At 42.5% G+C, this 24,169-nt stretch overlaps 1 protein-coding gene across 2 annotated transcripts in view; it reads right to left on the bottom strand.

Annotated features, from left to right (window-relative positions):
* Positions 1-24,169, bottom strand: part of dip2ba (disco-interacting protein 2 homolog Ba) — a 54,534-nt gene that overhangs the window by 7,428 nt on the left and 22,937 nt on the right. For both annotated transcript variants that reach the window (XR_014601571.1, XM_084068206.1), the window contains exons 2-33: positions 22,729-22,800; positions 20,690-20,845; positions 19,518-19,643; positions 18,329-18,553; positions 16,992-17,129; positions 15,619-15,738; positions 14,924-15,121; positions 14,321-14,412; positions 14,114-14,224; positions 13,618-13,741; positions 12,720-12,829; positions 12,118-12,220; positions 11,031-11,095; positions 10,833-10,926; positions 10,123-10,242; positions 9,871-9,985; positions 9,454-9,593; positions 8,690-8,826; positions 7,933-8,013; positions 7,561-7,688; positions 7,036-7,150; positions 6,296-6,497; positions 5,544-5,656; positions 4,022-4,102; positions 3,688-3,811; positions 2,959-3,080; positions 2,328-2,439; positions 1,952-2,061; positions 1,563-1,693; positions 1,281-1,449; positions 830-1,000; positions 362-423 (exon numbers count right to left, since the gene is read on the bottom strand). Coding sequence is in view for 1 of the 2 variants with exons in the window: in XM_084068206.1 (XP_083924332.1) it covers positions 362-423; positions 830-1,000; positions 1,281-1,449; positions 1,563-1,693; positions 1,952-2,061; positions 2,328-2,439; positions 2,959-3,080; positions 3,688-3,811; positions 4,022-4,102; positions 5,544-5,656; positions 6,296-6,497; positions 7,036-7,150; positions 7,561-7,688; positions 7,933-8,013; positions 8,690-8,826; positions 9,454-9,593; positions 9,871-9,985; positions 10,123-10,242; positions 10,833-10,926; positions 11,031-11,095; positions 12,118-12,220; positions 12,720-12,829; positions 13,618-13,741; positions 14,114-14,224; positions 14,321-14,412; positions 14,924-15,121; positions 15,619-15,738; positions 16,992-17,129; positions 18,329-18,553; positions 19,518-19,643; positions 20,690-20,845; positions 22,729-22,800 (3,967 nt within the window). In the remaining variant the exon portion in view is untranslated. The remainder of the gene's footprint in view (positions 1-361; positions 424-829; positions 1,001-1,280; positions 1,450-1,562; positions 1,694-1,951; positions 2,062-2,327; positions 2,440-2,958; positions 3,081-3,687; positions 3,812-4,021; positions 4,103-5,543; positions 5,657-6,295; positions 6,498-7,035; positions 7,151-7,560; positions 7,689-7,932; positions 8,014-8,689; positions 8,827-9,453; positions 9,594-9,870; positions 9,986-10,122; positions 10,243-10,832; positions 10,927-11,030; positions 11,096-12,117; positions 12,221-12,719; positions 12,830-13,617; positions 13,742-14,113; positions 14,225-14,320; positions 14,413-14,923; positions 15,122-15,618; positions 15,739-16,991; positions 17,130-18,328; positions 18,554-19,517; positions 19,644-20,689; positions 20,846-22,728; positions 22,801-24,169) is intronic.

Genomic DNA, 24,169 nt, shown 5'->3' with positions numbered 1-24,169 from the left:
CCATGCAAGTCATATTGATTTTTCCCGTTTGTGTCTGTCTTCAGTTTGGTTTAACATTTTTACGATCAGCGTTTCTTCCTTGTCTCACCAGCTAACATTTCTCATCGTTTTTAGTTTTTTTTGTCATTTTAATTCATACGGAAAATCTTCATTTATACTCCATCGCAGGTGTCTCTTGCCGACAAGAACTGATCTTCAAACTAATGAGGCAAGCGTCGCGTCAAACTACGGAGCCAGTACCGCTGGCGTATGTCTGTTTACTACCTCAATCGTTTTGTTAATGTTAATGTTAGCTCCTAAAACTGATTCCGATTCTGATGTACGGTGCAAATACTGTACACTAAAGTGCATTTCAGTGTACCTGTCATGGCGTAGAGACTTCATGTCAACATAGACAGTAGAAGGGTCAGGTCCAGATGTACCCTGATGAAAAGGCAAACATGGCCAGAAAAGAAAGAAAAAGTATCAAATCATGTTGGTACTTGACAAGTGTTGTGAGCCCTAGTGTCCCAGAGTAGGATGTTTGGTTCAGATAGACGAACAAATAAACTATGAAATAAGTTAACCATAATTCTACTTTGCAACAATTCTATGGTACAGGGTTGCTAGATTATAATAGATAAAATGAAGCTAAACATTTTAACAAACTGAACTTAAATTTAAAACTTTAAAACTTAAAAACTTAAAACTTAAAATGAAAGTAAATTTAAATAAAACTGCAACAACAGTTAACTGGAATCATCAAGACAGAAAATAATACCCAAATTACAACTGCACTAGTTCAACATTATTATAACCCAGGTGCGTGTGTAGCCATAAGTGAGCCAACCTGCATGCAGATGGCCAGATTGACCCTGGAGCCAAAGGCAGTGCTGACAGCACGGGGTGACAGACCCAGATCTTTGAATAGCTTGGAGAAGGACTGTGTGAGGGTCAGACGTGGTCTCTCTTCTGCTATCACCACACAGCTCCGCACACACGACAGGTTCAAACCTCGTGCCTGGAACACACACACACACACGTTATTCATGCAGCAAAGTTCATAAGTGCATATTTAGCTTGATGCAGATGTTTGTTACCTTCAAAACTTAAATTGTTACACCCCTGTTTAACACCATGTATTACTCGATGATTACAGAAATAAGGACAGTGTAACTTGAAAGGCTGCATCACATGAAGGGTTATGAGTGATTGTGTTTGTTTGCGTGTCCATCTGTGCATGCGTTTGTGTGTATGCATATGCATGTGCATGCACACATGCATGCATGAGTGATCCTCACCTTCAAGATCTCCGTCTGTGTGCCCAGGCCTTTAGTGCAGAGCTCCATGACGGAATAGGAGCAGAAAGTGTCTCTGATCTTGTACTGACTGAGCGTAGTCAGCCACAGAGGCAGGGAGCTCTCCAGCTCCAGGGGAGGTATAAGGATGGACTGGTGACCTGAGTAAACACTGGCACAAAGAACACAGCACTTTGAACAAACAACTCTGCACTCGGGTGGCCACCGGCCAATATGTGGGCAAATGGAAATGCAATTCAGTGCGTGTGTTGGTGGGTGGGTTACCTGGAGAGGCACCACAGGACAAAGCCCAGGCCACAGTATGGGTCCAGGCAGATGGCTATTTGGCGAGAGGAGTAGAGCTCACACTGAAGCTTAATGGAGCGACAGAGTGTGCTGATTGCAGCGTGGGACATCTAACGAGACACATGCAAATGACACACACCATTACATGGTGACAAACACTGCCATCATATGGCCTCAAGCAGAAGTTACTTCTACCTGATGATTCAGAGTTATGTACGTCTGGGTTTAAATTATTGCTAAGAGTCACTGATGCAAATAATGAATCATGAAATAACATCTGTCTCAAATCTTTGTGGTTTACGCTTTGTTTCCTTGTGGTGAGCAGCACCCAAACAGAAGTGTGGGTTACCTCTATCTATGGCGTTTACCTTTACTCCAGTAAGCATTCCTGTAGTGGACACACTGAAGTCCAGGTAGGCGAGCATCTCGGCTGTGGGAGGCTTGTAGATCTGGGGGGGTCTCTTCCTGGGCAGGTCATCTGGTAAGAGGGGAGGACAATGATGCATTTAGACTTGTATATAAATAATAAACTTCACTTTCACAGTCAGCTCAGTGAATTGGATATTTACAACAGGAACGCAACATCCAGACAGTAGCTGTTACAGTACATAAACAATACAGTTATTAAGCTCAAATCTCATCCCACTCAAAACAGTTCTACTTTCAGTCTGAATAACTGGGACACATTTGTATTCTGAAAAAGACAACTGGATCTTAACAGAATGTTGCCTAAAGACAGTGTACCTGTATCTATGATAGTGGGCCATGTCTTAACATTGACACTGGCTGCAGCTTCCCTGGACCTGAGGATCCTCATGAGAGGCTGAGTGGTGAGGATGCAGGCTGCTTTGCTGACCTGTAACACAAACACACATTTTTCTATTTAACCCATTGAGACCTGAAGCCGATTCTACATGTCTCCTAAATCCCAACAGTTTTCTGAAAAACTTATGTTTCTATATCAGTGGTGCTCAATCCTTTTCATGTCAAGGACCCCCAAAATGATATGTATTTGGCCGCGGACCCACATCAAAATATTTTGTCCCAGGGACCCCCAGAAGCAAAGATTTGAGTTAAAAATGTTCGCTTTAAAAATATATATATATTCAAAGATTTGCACACATTTTCACGATAAAAAAAAAATAGCCGATCTACAAGCACTCGGTGCCGCGCTATAAGCTTGTATATCTGCTATTTTTTAATAGCCCAAAGTGTAAAATCTAAAAATGACAGTTCCAGGTCTAAATGAGTTAAGTATAAATATCTCAAAACCAAAGTAAAGAACTGCATTTGAGGAGACAAAATACTATAAAACATTACAAAACAGATTTTTACAAACGATCCACGTCATCACTGTGGGGTGTGGTACACTCACATCGATGATCATGCGGACAGTGGGGAGGGTGGCAGCCAGGTTCTGTGGGTGAGGTGGCCTGACTGTCACAGGTATGACCCCCGCATACAGACAGCCGTAGAAGGCAGCTATCAGGTCGATACCTACAGTAGGAGTAAGTACAGACAGTAAATTAAGTACCAACTAGGACAGTGGTTCTCAAACGTTTTCGTGCCAAGGACCCCCAAATAGGAACTTATTAGACCGCGGACCCCCATTTGAAAAGATAAGCCAGGGACCCCCATAAGAGAAGATTTCGCTCTCTAGCAGTGATTTCAACCATTTTAATTTCAAGGACCCCCAGTTTGACATGGGCTACAGACCCCCATTTAATGGCATTTCTATCACTTGGACCGCAATTTATATTAATTGTAAAATCTATGTCAATTTAACTCTGAGAGTGTACAAATGGAACCAAATGGACCTGTTAGGGTCCATTTGGTTCCATTTGTACACTCTCAGAGTTACAGATCCATAAGGGTCCATTTGGTGCCTAATCTATCATTTAGCTGGGGACCCCTGGAACTCCCTCAAGTACCCCTGGGGGTCCCCGGACCCCACTTTGAGAACCAATGAACTAGGAGAAGTGGGGTGGTGAGTGTCACAATGAATGACAGAGATGAACAAAAATGGGGGACAAAATGGGGGGCGGTTTCAATAAAAGAAATACTGTCAGGTTTTCAGACAGCCTGTATTATCCAGACAACTCACCAGGAGGGTAGAGAAGCACCACATTGTCTCCGGTGTTAAGGCCTCCCCTCTCCATCAGGGCAGCAGTGATCTTCTCTGCTCTCTTATGTAGCTGCACGCATGTGGCAGTGCACACTGCTACCCCCTACAGGACAAACAGAGAATATGCAGGTAGAAAGCAGTTTAAATTAGAAAGGGGCACCACAGAGCGCATATCTCTCCAGCAGGCAGAGTTGCTTAGCCTGGGCTGTGCAAGTCGTGGGTTGCGGCCATCAGGACCTGACGAAGCTAGCGTGATTGTGTACATACGTTCATGTGCGTGTGTGTGTGTGTGTGTGTGTGTGTGTGTGTGCACCTTTGCATTGAGCAGCACATATAGCACATGATCTGGGTCGGTTTGTGCTCTCCACTGCAGGGCTTCAGATAAGAACTGGTGCTGAGAAAAAAACAGAGAAACAAGTAGGGTATGTCAACACATTAAATTAAATACACTTCATCTCAAATATCTACTGGCCAAGCACAAGACTCTCTCACTTATGACAGTGAAGTTAGTTTAATCTGAACACAAGCGGCTTCTAAAACAACAATAAGTCATTTTCAAGTAATGTACTTGCACACATCCAATAACACTTTTCAGCTCTAGCTAAGGATTTGATACAGGTGAAAAGAGGAGACAAATGTGTATCCTAATCTTTCCTGACACATGCACAGGATGCCCAAGCACCTCTCACAAAGCACCTCTCACAGGTATGGGTACGTGTCTAAAGAAAAACTGTGTAGCTGGTGTAAGCTAAACTAATTCAATTTCAGACAATCTAGCTACCTTTCTTTTAACTAAGGGATATACATTCACCATGGCCAAGCTAGGAAAGGTTAGTGTGTTGTTGCCATCTAACCTAAAAAAAAATGTAATATTAACATGGCTCCAGCAAAGATCCATTTTTTTTATTCTTTCTTTTCAATGGGTTAAGCAGATTTTAGCAAATCTAGATACAATTAGAAAGTAAACAAATCTTAATTAAATTAAATAATCTTTGGATGTCATTAAAACCTAATGAACTGCTTTGAATGGCATTATATGTACTTATATATTATTGTACTTCACTTGGAATCGGGACATGGTGACAAAAAAACTAAAGGCAGCCAATATTTTGTCAACCAACAAATTGAGAAATGAATAAGAATCCAGGGTACATGAAAACAACAGAAGCGAGGCCTTTAAGATATTGTAGGGGCAAGTCAACAGTTGGCACCACAATACATAAAACCACACAACTGTACTGTGGACAGAAACAGACAGGGTACGCAGCTATGCCACATCATTTGCTTCTGGCTGACATTGCCTTCCGCGCCATCCACTCTCAATCAGGGAAGCTGTGCCCTGGTAGAGAGACCAGCAGACCACTGACCAAGCCATGCTAGGCATGGAAGCACAACAGCACAAACAGCTATTTAACACAGCAAGCAGGAGAAGTCGTCTTAAGAGGTTTGAACAAGTCACACTGTGTGCCATTTCACTGTCACTTCTACAGAGAAGCACATTAGCATCAGCAGCAGCAACAGCTGGGGCAAGACTCCCACAATGAAGCCTTACCATCATGGTGGGCCACATACAAAGCTATGGCCCATCCCGAGGAGGACAGAGTCAGGACAATAACACAATCAATGACTTGAAATAACAAATCAGTCATGTTACTACTACGGTAAAAAAAAAAAAAAAAAGTGTACCTGTACATGTCTAGTATATTTTTTATATTTTTGGGAATTCTTTTTACATTACAGCTAACAATACAAACTAAAAAGTTTAAATAAAAGTTTAAAAAACACTCCAAATCAGTGTGAAATGTCAGTCATTCTATGAAACCTGGTGCCTGTACCTTTCTTATTAGCTCTTGGTCCTCGATCACACCCAGCTCTCTTCCTGCTGCCTGAGCCATCCTCTTCCCTGCCACCAGGTTGCCCACCATGATAGAAGCTGGACCTACACCCACTGCATACACCACAGATGAGTACGGTTAGGATAGGAATGGAGCCATGCAATTAATACAAAATATATTGTCTTTGTCGGACGGACATCTTGTATGTCCAAAACAGTTACTTTTCAGGTAATAAATAGCAAATATAGCCACGCTTGTAGATGGGCTATTTTTGCTACTTTCGTATGACAAAGTAGGGCATTCATTTACATAAGAAAACATTAAAAAAACATAAACTGTATTTTGTGTATCAGAAAAAAAGAGGAAGGCTACAGCTTTGTATGGCTAGTGTAGAGTCAGAAGGTTGGAAGGTGCTCTTTGGACCAAAAAGGGGGAAAGCGTCTAGTCAAAAAGAAAAATATTTACTTTTCAGAATGTTAAAACAGGAAGTAGGCCACCTGAGGCCAAAACATATTCTATTGTTCAATGACAAACTACAGTACCATGTTTTATTAAAGAGTTTATTTCTTACATTCTGAAGAGTACCTTTGAATCTTTCTTTTTGACTGCATTTTGGTGTTGTGCAGAATCTCTGGTTTACAGAGCAAATCAAGCTACCCACAGTCATTTGGGAATTAGATCATAGTTGGCTTAAATCACATTACATTAAGATCACAACAACATCCAATGTTAATGGGCCCACTCTGCCTTACCGGGCTGTTTCTGGCGTGGTTTGGGTAGGTTGGTGACACAGGTGTGAGGGCACATGAGGATGTTGCAGGGGTGCAGGTTGCCCTCCAGGAAGTTTTGCTTGGTCTCACAGATGTGGATGCCCCCCAGTGGGGTCTTTGGGAGGGTGTTGGCGGGGACAAGTGCCAGGCAGTACAGGCCAACCTGGTGAATGCTGTCAATGGCCTACATGGAAAACTCATTATCAGTCTAAATGAAGAACAGTGTGAAGACAGACATCTCTGTCTAATAAATTATTTCAGGCCTGGTGGCGCATACTGAAAACCTCCTAAAGAGTTGCAGCATGCATGATAGCATATTGGCACAATGGATGGCACAACACCCAGTCTGCAATTAAATATTTGCATTAAGAAGAATTCACAATATATTTATGACTGTGTTTGGCATCATCTTTGGCATACAAAATGGGATTTTGTTTACCTGGTGGGGGTTCTTATTGGCCTCGTGACCCACCAGGCATCAATTATAGGAGAAACACTGGATCTACTGCATTATACTGTACATTTTATTACAAACAAATAATTAGAGGTGAGATTTTGCGTCTTTGTATTGTTTTGTTCTTAAATCACACCTTCAAATCTGTCATTCATTCCCTTCAATCTAGGTTGTTTGTAATTATTGTACTTTATTCTACTATTTCAGTTAGCTGTATTAGTGCAAATAAGACAAAATGAACCCACAGTAAACTAAAAGGTAATATTACCTGTAGTACTCTGCTCATCCACTGGAAGCTGTCCTCCTCGCTGGCGTCTGGCCGCTGCTCGGCCACAATCACTATCCTCTCATCATAGAACACAGTCACTGAGAACACAGCGATCCTGCGCAACAGACAACAACCGCAATTACATAGTCTTCTTTTATACAGATGATCACTGGACAACAATGTCATATCGGTGCTATGGAAACCTGCCGTTTCATTTTGAATACTATGCTGTTGGCGAAAATGGTCTTTGTTGTACTTTGTTTCCCAGTTCATGGAGACCACGGCATCCCTATTTCGGGCATGTCATTATAGACGTTATAAAACGTAAAAGAAAAAAACACTATGCTCACAACCCAGCGCAACACATTGTGGGCTTGTACATTGGCTATATAACTATATAATTGGGATGGTCAATTAAGGAGTATTCATACTTCCGTAGACATAATAACACACACTAACATACAGTACATGGCACAGAACAATATTCAGGAACACACACAGGCAACAATAGAGTGCTTCCCTCACCTTCCCCTGTAAACGGTTTTGACCGGCTCCACTGCCAGCGCGGTGGCCACCAGATCGTCAGCGTTGTGCCGTCGGCCGCTCACCATCAGCAGCCCTTCATTCTTCCCCACAACAAACACCAGGCTGCCCTGTGTGTGTGTGTGTGGGGGGGGAGAGTTCAGTCATGTATAAAAGTGCTGTTTAAGTGATAAATCAGACTAATCGATTTAGTAAATAAATTATTTTAGATTTGTTGATATATGAAAAATTATGAATAAAAAAACATGCTACTTTATTATTCAATTAATTAAAAAAAAAGGAATCAACAGAATAATCTCAAATTAAATAATCAATAGTTGTAGCCGTGTGTGTGCTCGCATAAGCATAACTTACAGGTCCTACAAAGCCCAGCAAGCCAGTACGGGTGAAGGGGATCTCTCCAATAGGGGCTCCAGCCTGGTTCACAGGGATCACCTATAGATTCACAGTGAGATAGGACCTCTAATTCAACCACTTACACAACTGTTAACGTTATAGATTCATACACACAGATTTTACTGACACATATTAGAAGTCCGAAAGCTAGAGAAGTCTGAGTCAGCAGGGTTACTTTATGGGTAAAATCAAGCGAAGATCAATCCTGTTTTGACTCTCCGCCAGGTTTTCTGAACTCCGTAAACATTCCAATAAATGTACCAAGAACTCACTATATCCACTGCAATTAAATTGCTTACATGAAATAAAAGCAGCCCCCTGTGGCTGTATAAAAACACATTTTTCACTACTGTTGCAGGCTGTTGCAAACTAAATTATGTGATGATTTGCTTAAATCAAACATTTTAAATTAAACTGAATATGCTTCATAAAGGGTTATCCATGGCTTCTGAAGCTTCCACACAAACTGAGGAGACAAATGCTACCAAATGCATTAGTTGCACGACTCCTCTAGTGCCATCTTGCGGATCGAATGGACCCTCATTCATTTCATTTCTCTTTCATTTCCAAAAAGAGATGGACACATTCTTGGGAACACAAATATAGAAAAGATGACATGTGTAGCTACCCTTCTACTATCTGTTCTTGCAGAGCTTTTACTTGCATTGCCATTCATTCAGGAACTATACACAGACACCACGTCAGAAAATCTGACCTCAAATGTGTTCTTGGTAACGCCTGGCAGGCCGTAGTACATGGTGCCCCCCGCCCGCGAGTTGATGACAATCTCCCCTATCTCGTCTGTCTTACACAGCTGGGGCGGCCCGTCTGGTTTCACGATACACATCAGAGCTGCAACACAAACACATAACACAGGTCATGAGTGGTAAACGCATATCATCAACTGTGTGAAGAACCTTAAGATTTCATCTATGATGCTGATTGAAGCAGTAATAGATACTTAGAATGTAACATTAAAGTGCAAAACACACTGCTGGCGAACGGCGTGCGCCAAAACCCCCACAATGGTGGTCTCAGACGAGCGGCGTCACCGCCTCTGAATTATTTTTTTTGTATGCATCCAGGTACCCGTGGGCATGTCAATTCTTCTGCTCCCGTAGCAGATTCACAGCCTGCCATCAAACAACCTGTTGTTGTTGAGGCACAATGAATAAGAGATTAATAGTTGAAATAGCAGAGCGACGCTCCCTTTTGTTGCTAGGGACGCCACTTCACGAGCGTCAATGACGTGCTGCTGCACTGGCAGTGTGCTTTGCACTTTAGAGCTAAACCCAGTGCTTCTGCACTGTCGCAGGAAAGAATTGAGGAACTAAAAGTTACAGCAAACATCACTGATTATGAGTGTGAGGTTTGTTGTGTATCTATTGTGTGTGTGTGTGTGTGTGTGTGTGTGTGTGTGTGTGTGTGTGTGTGTGTGTGTGTGTGTGTGTGTGAGAGAGACAAAGCATAGTGGCTGACCTCCGGGCATGACGTGGCCTACATCCTGTACAGTGAGGGCAGAATTCTTGTCCTCTGTGTTGACCCTGATTACACCGTGGCTCAGACCCCCCATGGACAGGATAGCTCTGGCTGGAAGAGGTGCTCCACGTGCACCAGGCCTGAACAGGAGGCAAGAAAGATAGGTGACAGGGTGAGGAAAAAGAGGTGGAGGTTGAACAAAGCAGTGCAAGAGGTTGATTGTGCATATTCCAAATATTTGTTTTGCACTAGACATCTGCACTTTAACTGTCTCTTCTCCCTGTTAATATGTTTCCATGACGTTTGAAGCAGGTGTGTTTTGCCCCACATTTCAGTACTTTTGTACACCCAGCTTTTAAGAGCATTGTTTTTCTATTTCTTTCTGCGTTCCCTAAATACATTTCCTCAAAGCATCACCTGCGTATGGCCACGGTCAGGGCCTCAGGAGAGGAAGCACATGGACAGATGACCTCAGGTTTTAGACCGTGGGACTGGAACACATTCAGGAAGGCATCGCATGATGACACAGACCCTAACAGTTCACAAAACACATACATGAAAGAAAGGATAATTTTCAACACATAGTCATAGAATCATATGTAAATGTATACAATTACTTTATACAAATAAAGTAGTAGAGTATTGGTTAAAAAGGGATTAGGAACTCACATGGATTGGCTCCATCAGCCACTATGAGCATGCGTATGGATGATAAGTTGGTGTCCTTCTGTTCTCTGTGGGCCATCATGGCCCAGTGCAGGTCACGGCACTTTACCAAGGCTACGCGTGCTACAGAAAGACAAGTGGGACATGTCATGGCATGGCATTTCATTTTGTTTTATTTTCCTTGTCAATTCTGCAACATTGTTTTTGTTATGCTGTTTTCTTCCTTGTTGAGTTTTATTGTCATTTAGTTTCAGTTATTAAAAATTCAGTTGTGTTCTTGTGTCAGTTCCTTTTTTTTTCTTTTTCTTTAACACATTGGCTGCCATTGACACAGATCTGCGTTCATTTGCGCAAAAGCCCGCACGCTGCCATTGACGCAGATCTGCCTTCTTTCAAAAATATTTTTTTTTCAAAATAAAAGTTTTTTTTTTTTTTTATTAGACCCAAAGACCAAGGAGATATGATTTTTCGAAGATTTAGACTCCCATCCACTTCCTTGTAACTTAAAAAAAAAAAAGATGGCAGCCAAAAAGGCAAGGCAAGTTTTTTTTTTTTTCCGTATAACTTCTTTTATTTCTCTTCTTCCTGTATGCTATCATTATGATTACGATTCTATCATTCCTGTCGTCTATCATTTTTATAACCAGTAACAATCAAAATAACCAATTAATCAAGTGCTGCTTTAGAAGCGAGGTGTGGAAATAAGATTGAACCTTTGTGAAGGTGGACTCTCTGCACCCAGGACATTGGACAGGCTTTCATGACAGCGTATGGCACTGTGATGGTGTGAATTCTGTTCATCACACTCTGTAAATGACACATACACATTTCATCAGAGAAGAAGTGAGAGAGAATTGAAAGTTGACTGGATATGTAGCATATACGTTTCCTTTTACGACAAATCAACTCACCGTTAAGACACCATGCCACATGCCCATGTCCTTCTTACAGTCCAGCACGTTAACCAGTGTTTCTCCTGAGATGACACACGCGTACGGGGACACAGACACACACACACACACACACACACACACACACACACGCACACACACACACGCACTCATCAATACACACTACGGAGGACTTGTGCACTCTCATATCACATGGTAACTCTTTGTATGTACATCTCTTCTAATCGAAGTAGGGGAAAAACACAGAGACCATTCCAGGTCGAATACATAGCCTGTCTGAATATTTTCCTGTTTAGATCATTCTCCTAGGCCTGCATGACTCTCCCTCTCTCGGGAGCCAATCTTCACAAAGACAAGCAGCTAAAGTGCCCATTGTTTATGCACTGCTATGAGTGGTTGTTGGCTTTGGGTAGTACCAGGTAGACTGGATAGATAAATAAATGATTGGACATGGCCTTCAGTGAAAGGGTCTTCTGCTGATGAGCTCAGGAGATGAGAGCTCATGAATTATTCAGTCTGGACATCATCCTCGATTCTTCTCCAGCTCACCAAGCTCCGAGTATTGCTGATAAACTCCATGTAACCCACAGCCCATGTAATGTACTGAACACGTGAACACTAGATTCTTATAGACACTGTAAGGCTTAATATCTGAACTTTCTTTATGTACAGCATTGCATAATTAATTTATCTATTCTGTTTTGCCATTTATCCAGCTGCAGATAAATCGTACACAGTGGAAATCAAACCCCAAACATAATCTCTGAGGTATCTCAAACAATTAGCCATAACCTCTGGCTGCGGACCCCCTATTGCGAAATGGCTTACAGAAATGGCCAGGATGTATAATATGGCCAAAATGGGGACGCCAGGTTGAAAGTGGTTAAACTAGCATAATAATACTATGAATTTAATTGAAATTAAAATAGTATTATTGTTATGCTAATGCTGTTTTGTTTTCATTTCCCTTTCCCTTCTAATTGCCCCCCCTGGCGGCCCCCACTTTGAAAACGTGTGCTCTGTACAACTACATGACATACCCATAACATGACATAATTTGCAGCTGTGTAATGTGTTGTGTTCTCACCTTCACAGTAGTTACAAGCCTGGGTGAGGGCCTGACAGTGGGTCAACATGGAGATCTTAGACACAGCAACTCCCATTACTGTGCCCTCTTTACTGGCCTTGTACTGGAAGACAGATAAACACATATAGCCATGGATAATTTAAAGCAACAAAAAGGACATTTTACGCCAAGTCTGTGATTTGAGAAACCATGTGAAAGGAGACCCCCACTCTAGTACTCTGTTTTCTAAATAATCTTCACAATAATAATTATCTTAAATGTACAAAATCTCTGTGTACGTATGTATGTAGTTCACATATCAAGAACCGTCCGACCGACTTCAAACTCGCAGGAGTCAATTTTATGAAAACGGTTCACAAAACAACATGAGTATGCTGATTATCTGGTGGCTGTAAACTACCGAAACAATATTACGTTGATTCTCTAGTAGCTGTAAACTAAGAAATAAGATAAACTTTTGCAAATCTCTTGACTGATGCTTTATTTATTTATTTTCACACACAAATTCATCGGCTCAATAAGACAGGATCCAGAACACACAAAGAAGGATGAATACAAACTCTGATCTGTACAGTTGCAGATCCACCAGTAAAGAATCTCACCTCTATGTAGGCAGTGTCGGTGTTGGCGGTGGGGATATGGGGCTGCCAGTCTTTGGAGGGTTTGGTCAGGTATTTTGTGTCCGTCACCACCCACTTCATCCTGGGCCAACCTGCAGAACATAACCACAACCTCAGCACCCCATCACACTATTTATACATTCTGTATACAGCTAACTGGCCATTGTGTGCTGTACACACAATTTTGTTTATATTGTACTTTCTGCTGCATAATACGGGGGTAAATTATGTTATTTTATCACAGCAAACACCAGTAGGTACAAGTTTGCACAGACTCCAGTGTCTGCAGCAACCATGCAGTTCCAGTCAAATGCATTCAATTCAGAAGCTGTCATTAAATTCCTCATCTTAAAAATAACAAAAACATATTAACCCAATAAGATCACTTAATTCCAATTCTACAAATGCCTTCTAAATCAGTAGTTCTCACACTTCCAAGATAAAAAAAAAAGGTAGATGTACAAGCGCGGCACGACGTGGCTCGCTGTGAGCTTGTTATCTGCCATTTTTGAATAGCCAACGCAGAAATCTAAAATGACACAGATGCTTTCTAAAGAACATTCAAGGATTCCCGGCACGTGTGCAAACAGGTGAGGAACAGTAAAATGTTAACTGAACTAAAATGAAAACCATTTAATTAAAATGGGGATGAGTAAATCTCAAGTGATACATCTCACTTCTCAACCCTATAGTGTTCACCAAAAGACCTCTAACTAATAACATCCATAGTGACCGTTCGTCCTCCCTCCCCATCCATACATCCTGGCCATAAATTGGACAATATGCATCGTTTATACATTGTGTCTTCCATCTAAAAGTGCATGTCTGACGAGCCCCATTGAGAGCGAGAGAGCAACAACCACTGCGTGGTTGGGCTGACCTTTGAACTGCATGATCTCTCCGTTGGGTGTCTTGGGCAGTCCTTTGAGACACACCTCACTGGTCAGGGCCAGGCCCACCCCGCAACTGCCCAGGAGGAAACCAATCTGCTGGCTACCTGCGTCCTATGGAAAGTCACAAGGGTAAAGAGATGTGCAAAGAGAGACAGGGGCCTGTATGGAAGATTAAAATCCATATCTCTATTTCTAGAGGTCAGTATGTCAGCGGTATTGTAAATCGATATTTTCTGCAAGGTTGTAATGGTCTCATTCCATCATGTTTTAAGATGCTTGACCACAACAAAGCATATGCCATTTTACATTACTCAAGGCACAAGCATTGAGGAATGTAAGAAAATGGTGGCCATTCTATTACTTCTTCATACTCTGGAGCGGGAAACCCGCCCCCAAGTTTGAAAAGTGTGAATTAAGAATGAAATGGCTGCAGTTTGAGTATAGCTTCTTCAGTCCAGGTGCTTGTAGCCATGCCAGTTTTACCTGTCGTGACAGTGGTACCTCTATGGGTACAGGGATGACCTCAGCCAGCAGACAGCCATAGAACGCCGTCCAGAACATACCCGGGTCAGTGTTGGGATACACTAGAGCCACCTAGGCCAAAGACAGATATTGTTATGGTATATTTGTACATGCATATTCTACTCTACTGTATTCTATTCTATTGAGATCATGCCAACAGATTCTTACCCTATCTCCTGGTTTGAGGACTGGGTCTGTTTTGGTGCCCAGTTTGTTCAGCAGTGTGTAGGCCAGCTTCAGACTGCGGCTCCATAGTTTACCTGAGAGAGACGAAAACATAGCCAGTCACCATGCAGACAGTGACCATGAAATATATGGTTACTTTTTGTGAGTGCACATTTCAATACAAAATTATTGTTACAATTCAAGCACAACTATAATAACACCAGTTATTGTGGTAGAAATATACTGGGTGCCTCATCACTTTCCGAGTTTTAACTTTGCAGTATCCAAGCTCACCATTAAAGGACTGCTCACAATATAACAGCATATTGGTGACTATAATAATATAACAGTGACTGTTAATTAATTGGAGCTGCACCACAACAAGTGTCTAGTCAGAGCATTCCCATGAATACATGCAAGGCAACTGTAGCTAACAAACTAAACACAATGAACTGTGTCACTGATGCTTTTAATGAGCGGGATTGAACTGTAGGACAATCAAGAAAATCATAATGTTACTAACAAAGCAACAACATCCCCGATTTGAAAACACTTTTCTCTTTTTAAGGCCTTCAGTACAGTATTATAAGCTGAGGTGCTACTCACCATATGTGAGTGTGTAGAGAGGTTTGCCAGTGATATCCAGGACAGTGAGGGCGGGGCTCTTAGCCTGTGTGGCTCCCCAGCGGGCCAGGGCCGCCTGCAGAGCTGGGGGCCAGTTACTGACAACCCCCAGAGGCTCCCCCTTCACTGGAATGATCTGACGGCCCTCTGGTTTGGGGGTGTTGGGGTCCGGCTGGGGCACTAGGGAAATGAACATGAGGGGTTTGTTAGAGAAAACTATATAGGAAAAAAAAGACCTCCCAATTAGTCTTTCTCAATCCCCCTAATACTGTAGTCCCTTGTCACTGCTGACCCATAATGGTTGGTTCATTAGAGAGGATGTAGATGCACACGATGCCGCCAGTCCGCTGCTTTTCACCCGACAGTGAGGAGTTTCACTGGGAGGACGTAATGCATGCGGAGGAACACACTATTCTTCTTGGTTCCGCACCCTGCTGACAAAGATATCCAATTCTCTACCCGGCAGCTTCCCTTCTGCTAACACAGCCAATTGTGTTTGTTGGTACGCTTGGCCAAGCCGCATGCAGTGCACACAATTGAATCCTCTAGTCTCTGTGGTGGTGGGGAGGAACTTTACCTATGTGCCACCCGGACATCCAAACAATGCTTTTTGAAGGCGATTCCACATTTATTTCATTGCAGTTTCACATTGACAATAAATCGAGTGCGAGTCTCACCTTCCACTATCTCTTCCGAGTCATCAAGGAAGAACTCACTGAGTGGCGGCCTCTTTGGCCGCTTGAGTGTGTTCAATAGCTGCTGGATCTTAGTGGAAACCCTGCTGTTCACTGGCACACCTAAACCAAAAGGAGCAAGAACAATCACGTCACAAAAAAAACACACACAAACACAAACGCAGACACACAAGTGCTCACACTCCCTACATGCTATTGTACACAAAACGTCACTTTCACAACAGACTCTCTCACACACAGACCAAGACCCAGAGCACTAGCAAAAAGTCACGGGATCAGAATCAGGATCGGAGTGAGGATCAGAACCGGGTTCTGGAGCAGAGTCTTCAGAAGTAGGAAGGAGTCAGAAGGATAGTTTCTACTTTAGTAGAGGAGGCACAGAGCGATTGAACTACATGTCGGACACGGGAGGTTCTCTAGCATCTAGAAGTACGACACAAGACGACCACAAAGACGAACAGAGCAGACAATACTGAGAGAAAGACAGACATCAAGGCTGGAAAGCAAGCTGATTGAAGGGGGGAGGTAGGGCTCGCTATTCGGCATCCCTACCCTCACCGGTTGGAATTCAAATTACCTTTTCTTTTTCCTTTTTTTTTAAATGAAAGGAGGATACACGGACCCAAAACACAAAAGAACAAAACAGTGGTTGTTAGCGGCTTTCACCACACAGTGCCTGGAATGAGGTTGATGATGGTGATGATTATAATAATTTCAAAATGAACATGAGCAGCAGATCACAGATTTCCATCTGTATCTGATCTCAAATGACTCAAAGTACACTGACAGCACATTTGTTACTTGTGCAGCAAAGAAATAAACACAAATATTTATGTGGAAAAAACATTTGTTTTCCAATATATATATATAAAGATGTAATGTACAACATAATAAGTATATATTGTACACTCCTACATGATAAAAAGAAAAAAAAAATTGAGCAGCCAACATATATTGAAGCTATATTCATATTTCCAAGGTCCAACATATATGTTTAAATGCATACAAGTGAAATAAAACAAAAGTGCAATATGTATAACATCACCACCATCAATGCAAAAACAAAAAGTAAAACGTGTCATGCATGTATACAGTACAACAATCATCTATTTAAAACCGTACCAAATGGACCTGCAGCAAAAAGAGCGCTACCTCCTGGTATGAAGCCAGGCCTCTTATTTCTATGACACAATGGAAAGACTAATGCTTGATTTATACTTGATTGCGTGCCATGTCACGAACCAATAATAGCTGTTGTGAGCTTGTGCATCGGCTATTTTTGGTGTGCGACTTGGCGAACAACAGAGTATAAATCAGTGTGTGTGTGTGTGTGTTGTGCCAGCATGTATAGGTACCATCAGCAGTCGTGTCCAGCATGCTGCAGCGGCTCTGCCCCCTGCTCATGCCCCTGACAGCCGGGGTCAGCTCCGCCTTGGAGCCCCTCCTCTCCTGGGGGGTGGAAGACGTCACGTCTGGAGGGACGCTGTTGTTCTCTGGAGGAGAAGCAGCTTCATCAGAACAATGATTCAATTCAATGGGGGCTATATTGGCATGAGAAAACATGTCGTTGTTGTCGGGCAGAAACTCTCCATATTCAAAATGTTTGTGTTTTTTTTGTAAATTAAAGCCTTACTTGATCATACTACAGCGTTACACAAAAACAGCTAAAGTAACTGATGTACAAGCTCGAAACGCGGTGCGTTTTGGACATATGAAGTTTTCCACCCGACAGAGACGATATGTTTATATTGCCAAAGCAAATGTGAAAAAACAAACGAAAACAATCAAAAATCTAAACTAAGAAATGTATGTACAATTAAAAGGGAATAAAGAGATGTGTAAACAGCGCTGTGTCACATTGCAACACCGAAAAACGAAGTTATGAAACCATAATATGCCGTAGTAGTAGTTATATACACAAGCAAGGATAATGCTGGAGTTTTGATTGATTGAATACTTTATTAGTCAGAAATGTAAACAGCACGTGGTACAGTAAGACATTAAGGCTAAAAGGATAACAAAAAGATAATAAAAAGTCCTGGGGTCCTATGTAGAAGAGTGTATTGTGTTGTACTGCGCTGCCACTTCATGTAAACGTCAAGTCCTGACTAACAAGCCATAAAAAGTGAAAAACACTAATATTACTGTTGACAGCTTACAAGAAAAATCTCATTCTTGCTATGCATTACTTTGCATTGCCAGAGGAAGTTGCCCAGTGCCCACTTCTCAGTTCTCTAAAACAGTGGTTCCCGAACCCGTTTCTATTCACTTATTTTTTATTATTCTTCCTACCATGAATTAGTTTTAAAAAAATCTTGTAAATGTTTAGTTTTTTCTCTTTTCTATTTCATCTTCAGAAATAACAAAAATAAAATTGGGTCTTACGTTAAAAAAGTTTGGGACCCCCTGCTCTAAATCAGTGTCGATACGTTCAACTTAGAACTGACTGTGGCGTCATTTATTCTGCCGTTTCTTAACGGCAGGTCTGGGGACCAAAAAGGTCTGCAACTTAAATAAGTAAGTAAGTTAAATAAACACTTTAGGAGGATTTTAAGTAAAAAATGTTATTTAATCGTTTCAAAAGGAAGTCTGTGGCCTAATAATGCATAGCAAACAGGGGGTCCTTGAAATTAAAAAAATGGTTGAGAACCACTGATTTATTCTGTACCCTCCAGAGGAGATTAATACCTACCTATGCGTGTGTGAGCCAGTACGTCGGCCAACAAGGCCAAGGCAGGCTGCGGCTGGGTCTTGGGCTCTCCGTGGGAGAGGGTGGAGGAGGCGGACGAGGAGGTGGAGGAACTCTGGACAGAGCGGTTGATCCAGTAGTCGGGGCTCTGCAGGCTCTGGGCCAGCGCTGCGCTCAGAGCCGCCTGTCTGCGCAGCGAGCCCTCGTCCTCTGAGGCGGACGACGTGTCTGACAGGGGAAAAAAACAGTGTTTAAGCCTTCGCGGTAGGGCTATCACGATTACAATTGTTCTTGGGGGCTTTTTCTGCCTTTATTGATAGTACCAGTGGAGATTGACAGGACATGGGGAGGGAGAGACGGGGGGTGACACGCAGCAAAGGTCGTCGGGATCGGGATTCAAACCAGCAACACGCCGTCAGGTTGCATTACAGCCTATGTATGGAGTATGCGCCCGGACCGCTAGTTCAGCGGGCGCCCACAAAATAATTTAAAATATATATATGTATATATATTTTGTAAAAATAAATTAATATATATATGGTAGCAAAATTAGCAGATCTACAAGCATCACAATACGACGCATTGTGAGCTTGTAGAACAGACATTTTTGCATGACATCATTATAGGACGAAGTATAAAATAGGGCTTTAGTGTTTAATCACACTAATTGGTTTAATCAACTATAAAAATATGTATATGCAACTTTTTTCACGTTGATTAGTTCAAATCATCAACAATGCTTCTCAATTATTCGCTCAATCGAAAAAGTAATCAATAGAATAAAAGGCAAGAAGATAATCGATAGTTGCAGCCCTAATTCTGACTTATTTAGAACAAGACAGGAAAAAAAAGGAAAACCGTAAAGGCAGAGAGGGGACTGTAACATGCAACACAAGTCTCAGAGTTAAAACTAAACTGATTAGATGATCGATACATTAACACCTTAGGCAATGTTGTTTATGATACATTTTTCCTGTTTGACAGGGCAGTGAAAACAAATGACAACAAGGTCAGACAGCAGGTAACACAACAAGCCCTGAGGCAGGAATCACATCAGGAAGTTGCACGTAATGTGAGCGCTATGGGTGGTTGAGTCATCAGCAGTCTAGACAAGTGCCGTTATTGTTAGGTTGTTCCATCAGACGTTGCAACTAGAAACTAAAATACAGTCAGTTCTTGAGTGAAACTGTACCTGGAGGTGTGCAGTTGTTCTCGGGAGATTGGACGAAGGCAGAGCGCCTCTTAGTGGGCATTGGCAGCGCCATCTTCTCTTCTTTGTGGTTGGCCAACGCTGCCTGCACTGCCTCTGTGTGGATGTCTAGATAAGAGCATGTGAAAGTGTGAGGAAGGAAGGTAAAAGTAGAATAAGTGTACACATATTTACCCATCCTATATTTTTCATTGATACATGGCCTACATTTACATTTGTATCTGTTAACCACATGAACCCTAGCATCCCTAGTCTGGGATGCTAAAAATAGCCCATCAACAAGCTCACAACACGTCATAATGCAATGCGCAGTGAGCTTTTAGATCGGCTATTTTTGGCAAAGATATTTAGTGTAGCCCGATGGGGGACTCCAGTGAACAAAGTATATAGGGTTTAAGTGGCTAATAGCTCATACATTATGCAAACTGTGGTTGGTCTAAGTGAAGACGACCAGACCAGACTCTAGATCTCCAATTTGGCATTTGTATCCTTCTATGTTTATTCTTGAAGCTTAGATCAGGGTCCCCACACATTTTTAGCAATGAATTTCCAAAACTTTTCCAAAACTTTTCCAGAATATTTAGCCCAATTTCCAGGCCTATATAACAATCATTCGGCGCAATAATGTGTCTCTTACTCCTATGTAGAATGCCCAAAGATAGGCAGTGTAGCAAAAATAAAGTTTGAGACATACATTAGGCTGCCGTCACACAGCCCGTTCGGCGAAAAACTACTTATGTTACATATTTCGTGTAATATTATTCATGTTTATGAAAATGTTGTAACAAAATCAATAGCCAAAAACAATGCATAGCCAAATATTTTTCCAGGACCCTTGATAAATTCCAGGACCTTTGATGATGTTTGATCAATTTCAAACCTTTTCCAGTACTGGATTTTTTTTTTTTTTTTTCCAAAATATTTCCAGGAATTTCATGACCGTGGGGACCCTGTTAGATGTATCTTGTCTCTTACCTGTCCTGTATTTCTAACTGCAGTGCTGCTATGACAACTGCATTTCCCTCTAGTGGGATCATTAAAGGGTCTACATGTATTGTATATCCATATGCGCGTGTGTGGTGGGTTGGTGTGTTTATGTGTGTGCGTGCGAGTTTGTGTGCCCGGACGCACGCACATGCCTGCATGTTCTGTACCTGATCTGTAGCGGTCATCCCTGGCCCCTCCACTACGATGTGAACGGTGATGTCTGGCAGCTGATGATGTAGAAGGGCCCGGAGCCTCAGGACTGGGGCTGGGGTCTGCACTGTGATTGGGGGACAACTGTACATCTGGCAAGGACAGATCCACATCTGGGGGAGGAGCGAGGACAAAGTCAGTCAGTAGCAACACATGTACAACACAGAGGACAAATAATACCACAGGCTAATTTTTCTTCATGATTGATGCACTAACACTCTTTAGCGAGTGGCTATATTTAAAAGAGAATATTTTCCAGTTTACTGTCAGTAACTATTTCAGTAAAATAGTTCCAGCGGGGCAGAGGCAGAGGGGCCAGTGGAGATGAAGGCTCAGTTGGATAGGAGACAGAGATAGCAGGTGTTCTTTCACCTTCAAAGCAGCAAAATGCCACCTTTGACGATAAAGAAGGGCACGAAATAGCAAATCATACAGCAACAGCAATAATAACAAACCACAGCCTTTGAGAAATTAAATCTATGGGGTTTCCACATTAGTTTCAACATTCTGAATGTGCCTTTGTAATTCCTCTAATATGTAATCATCTAATATGTCATGTGTCAAATGGTTGCTGCAGCCAACGTAGGCCAAATGTGATTATTCTACTCGAGAAAAACAGGCAAAGGAGGCAAAACCTTTCCACACGTCCAATTAGCCTGCAATGACACATGAAGGGATTCATTTCATGCCCATGTTAATCTGGTACAGTGTGTCTGTATGGAAACACCACACCATTGTGTGAGGCTGCTGTCTGAGGTCAGCTGACTAAGAGGAAGAGAGGTGACTGTAGGACACTTAGTAGGGAAGTGCCACAGTTTCACTCCACATCATTGTGACTGCTGTGTGCCGTCTAGATATTCAGAGGAGTGGTGAGAATACATAGGAAGAGGGTAGAGGAGGGAGGCGGATGGGGGGGGGGGCGGGGGGGGGGGACGAAAGGACAGCTGGAGGGTAAAAACATAGTTAAGGGGAGATGAGTTATAATAAGATAAGAATAGATGAGAGGGAATAAGGGGACAGGACATGCATAGAGGGACTTCTACAAGGTGTGTTGGTAAACTCTAGATTCAGCAGCATTGGTGCAGGTGTAGAAACATGGATACTTCCTTATATGTACGGTGTACTGTAAACCTTATTTGCATGACCTGCTAAAGCAGTGGTTCTCAAACTTTTGCATTCCAGGGACCCCCAAATTGACAAATAGCCCGCGGACCCCCATTTGAAAAGATAAGCCAGGGACCCCCCATAAGAGAAGATTTTTTACGGCTCTAGCATTGATTCTCAACCATTTTAATTTCAAGGACCCCCAGTTTGACATGCATTAGGCTACGGACCCCCATTTAATGGCATTTATATCTCTGGGACCCCAATTTATATTGTAAAATCAATGTTAATTTAACTCTGAGAGTGTACAAATGGAACGAAATGGACCCGTTAGGGTCCATTTGGTTCCATTTGTACACTCTCAGAGTTACAGACCCATAAGGGTCCATTTGGTTCCTATCCATCATTTAGCTGGGGACCCCCTGGAACCCCCTCAAGTACCCCTGGGGGTCCCCGGACCCCCCTTTGAGAACCAATGTGCTACAGTGCTGCATTTACTGGAGGACCCAGTTTGACCAGCTAACGTCTACTTCCTACATTAGCCACTAGAGTGCAGCAGAAGGTCACAAATCTGAGAAAGGAGCAAACAACTGGTTGGTTGCTTTGGCACTTTAATTCCAATAGAAACAGTGGTCAGTTGTGTATAAATAAGTAAATAAATAACTAAAACAAGTCAAATCATACAAATACGGCATCATTTTAGCTGATGATATGAACATGCTTATATATGGAAGACATCTGATACAAACACATACGTTTGATTTGCCACCAAATAGAGGGAACAGACAAGCAGGCAGACAGAGGAAGAAAGAGAGAAAGTAGACGAGGAAGACGGGGTTGGAGAAGTCAAACGAGGAAAAGGGAGTGAAAAAAGCAGAGGCGTTGGTCTTACTTGGCGTCTGGGGGACGTAGGGGGCCAGCAGTTTAGACCTCTTCTTCTCATAGCCCTTCTGTGTGATGTCACCTAGGATAGGACAGCAACACCAAGACGTCATGTTAGTCACAACAGTACCGCAACAAACACAATACACACACACACACACACACACACACACACACACACACACCACAGCATTACTGTACTCTCTCTTACACAAATATCACCAGATAAAGCACGCACACGTAAGAACAGTGTGCTGAAAAAAAGTCAGCTGAAACTACATACATGAAAAGACACACACACACACACACACACACACACAGATGCCCCTCGATGGGATAATACATTTACAGTGTTGAGTCATAGTAATCCTCAAAGCTACCCACTTTACAACCATACGCCAGATAACGCCATTGTTTTGCCTTGCATTAGCCGTGGTGAACAAACAAGATGAGTGCAGCGCGGACCTCGGGGCTATGAAACCCAAATACAGATTACCAGAACTGGCCGATACGCAGCCAGAGAGAACAATGGAAGATAGAAGGGCTTTTACGAACAGTTAGTAAACAAAGCACAGAGGAAGCCATGTGAGCCGGTTTTTTTTTCACATGGAACTCAGTTTCTTCCTCTACACCACTGGCCCCCCTTACTCATTCTTCCATAAGCGGAGGGAGGGAGGGAGGAAGGGGGGGGGGGGGGGTGGCCTTGAACTGGCTGAGCTCCCACCGCAACCAAAGTTTTGAGTGTTTGTGTGCGACAAGAATGGGATGGAGCAAAGTCCACTCGACAAGGCTCCCCTAAAATACACACAGTCTCTTTGTGAAACAAACATAGGTCTACACATCCTTGTCAACATAAATCAAAAGCTCCCCTTATATACATAGATGCGCACACGCAGGCACAAACTCTCTCACACACACACACTTACACATACAAACAATTTCACACACATATTCCTTCTGCATGTCCAGCGCAGGCACCGAATGCTTTGTCAAGTGCTGCAGCATGCAGCAGAGCGAGGTATGTTCAGCTTCAATCTCCTGGCACCTCCTCGACACCGACTGGTGACAACAAGTAGACCCTCACTCACCCAACCCATTGACATGAAGGGCATCGAGGGGAAAACGAGAGGAGCAGAGGAGACAGCTAATTTAAAAGACCCTGAAGTAAGGGAGTGAGGGAGGAACGCGGGGAGCGAGGAAGATAAATGCATGAGAGGCAGTGTGGAAGTGAGAGGGAACGCAAGCCAGCATGTGTTAACCCATTAAGACCGGGAACGCATCTGTGTGTCATTTTTTAGATTTCTTTGGCTATTCAAAAATAGCAGACATACAAGCTCATAGCGCGGCACCGAGTGCCGCGCTATGAGCTTGTAGATCTGCTATTTTTGAAAAAAATTGAAAATTCGTGAAAATCTTATCTATAATCTTATAAAATCTTTAAAGCGAACATT

The sequence above is a fragment of the Gymnoscopelus microlampas genome (genome assembly GCF_963454915.1).
Source record: "Gymnoscopelus microlampas genome assembly, chromosome: 10".
In the NCBI taxonomy this organism is placed as follows: Eukaryota; Metazoa; Chordata; class Actinopteri; order Myctophiformes; family Myctophidae; genus Gymnoscopelus; species Gymnoscopelus microlampas.
The sequence above is the reverse complement of the archived record's forward strand: the minus strand, read 5'-3'. Positions and strand labels throughout refer to the sequence as shown.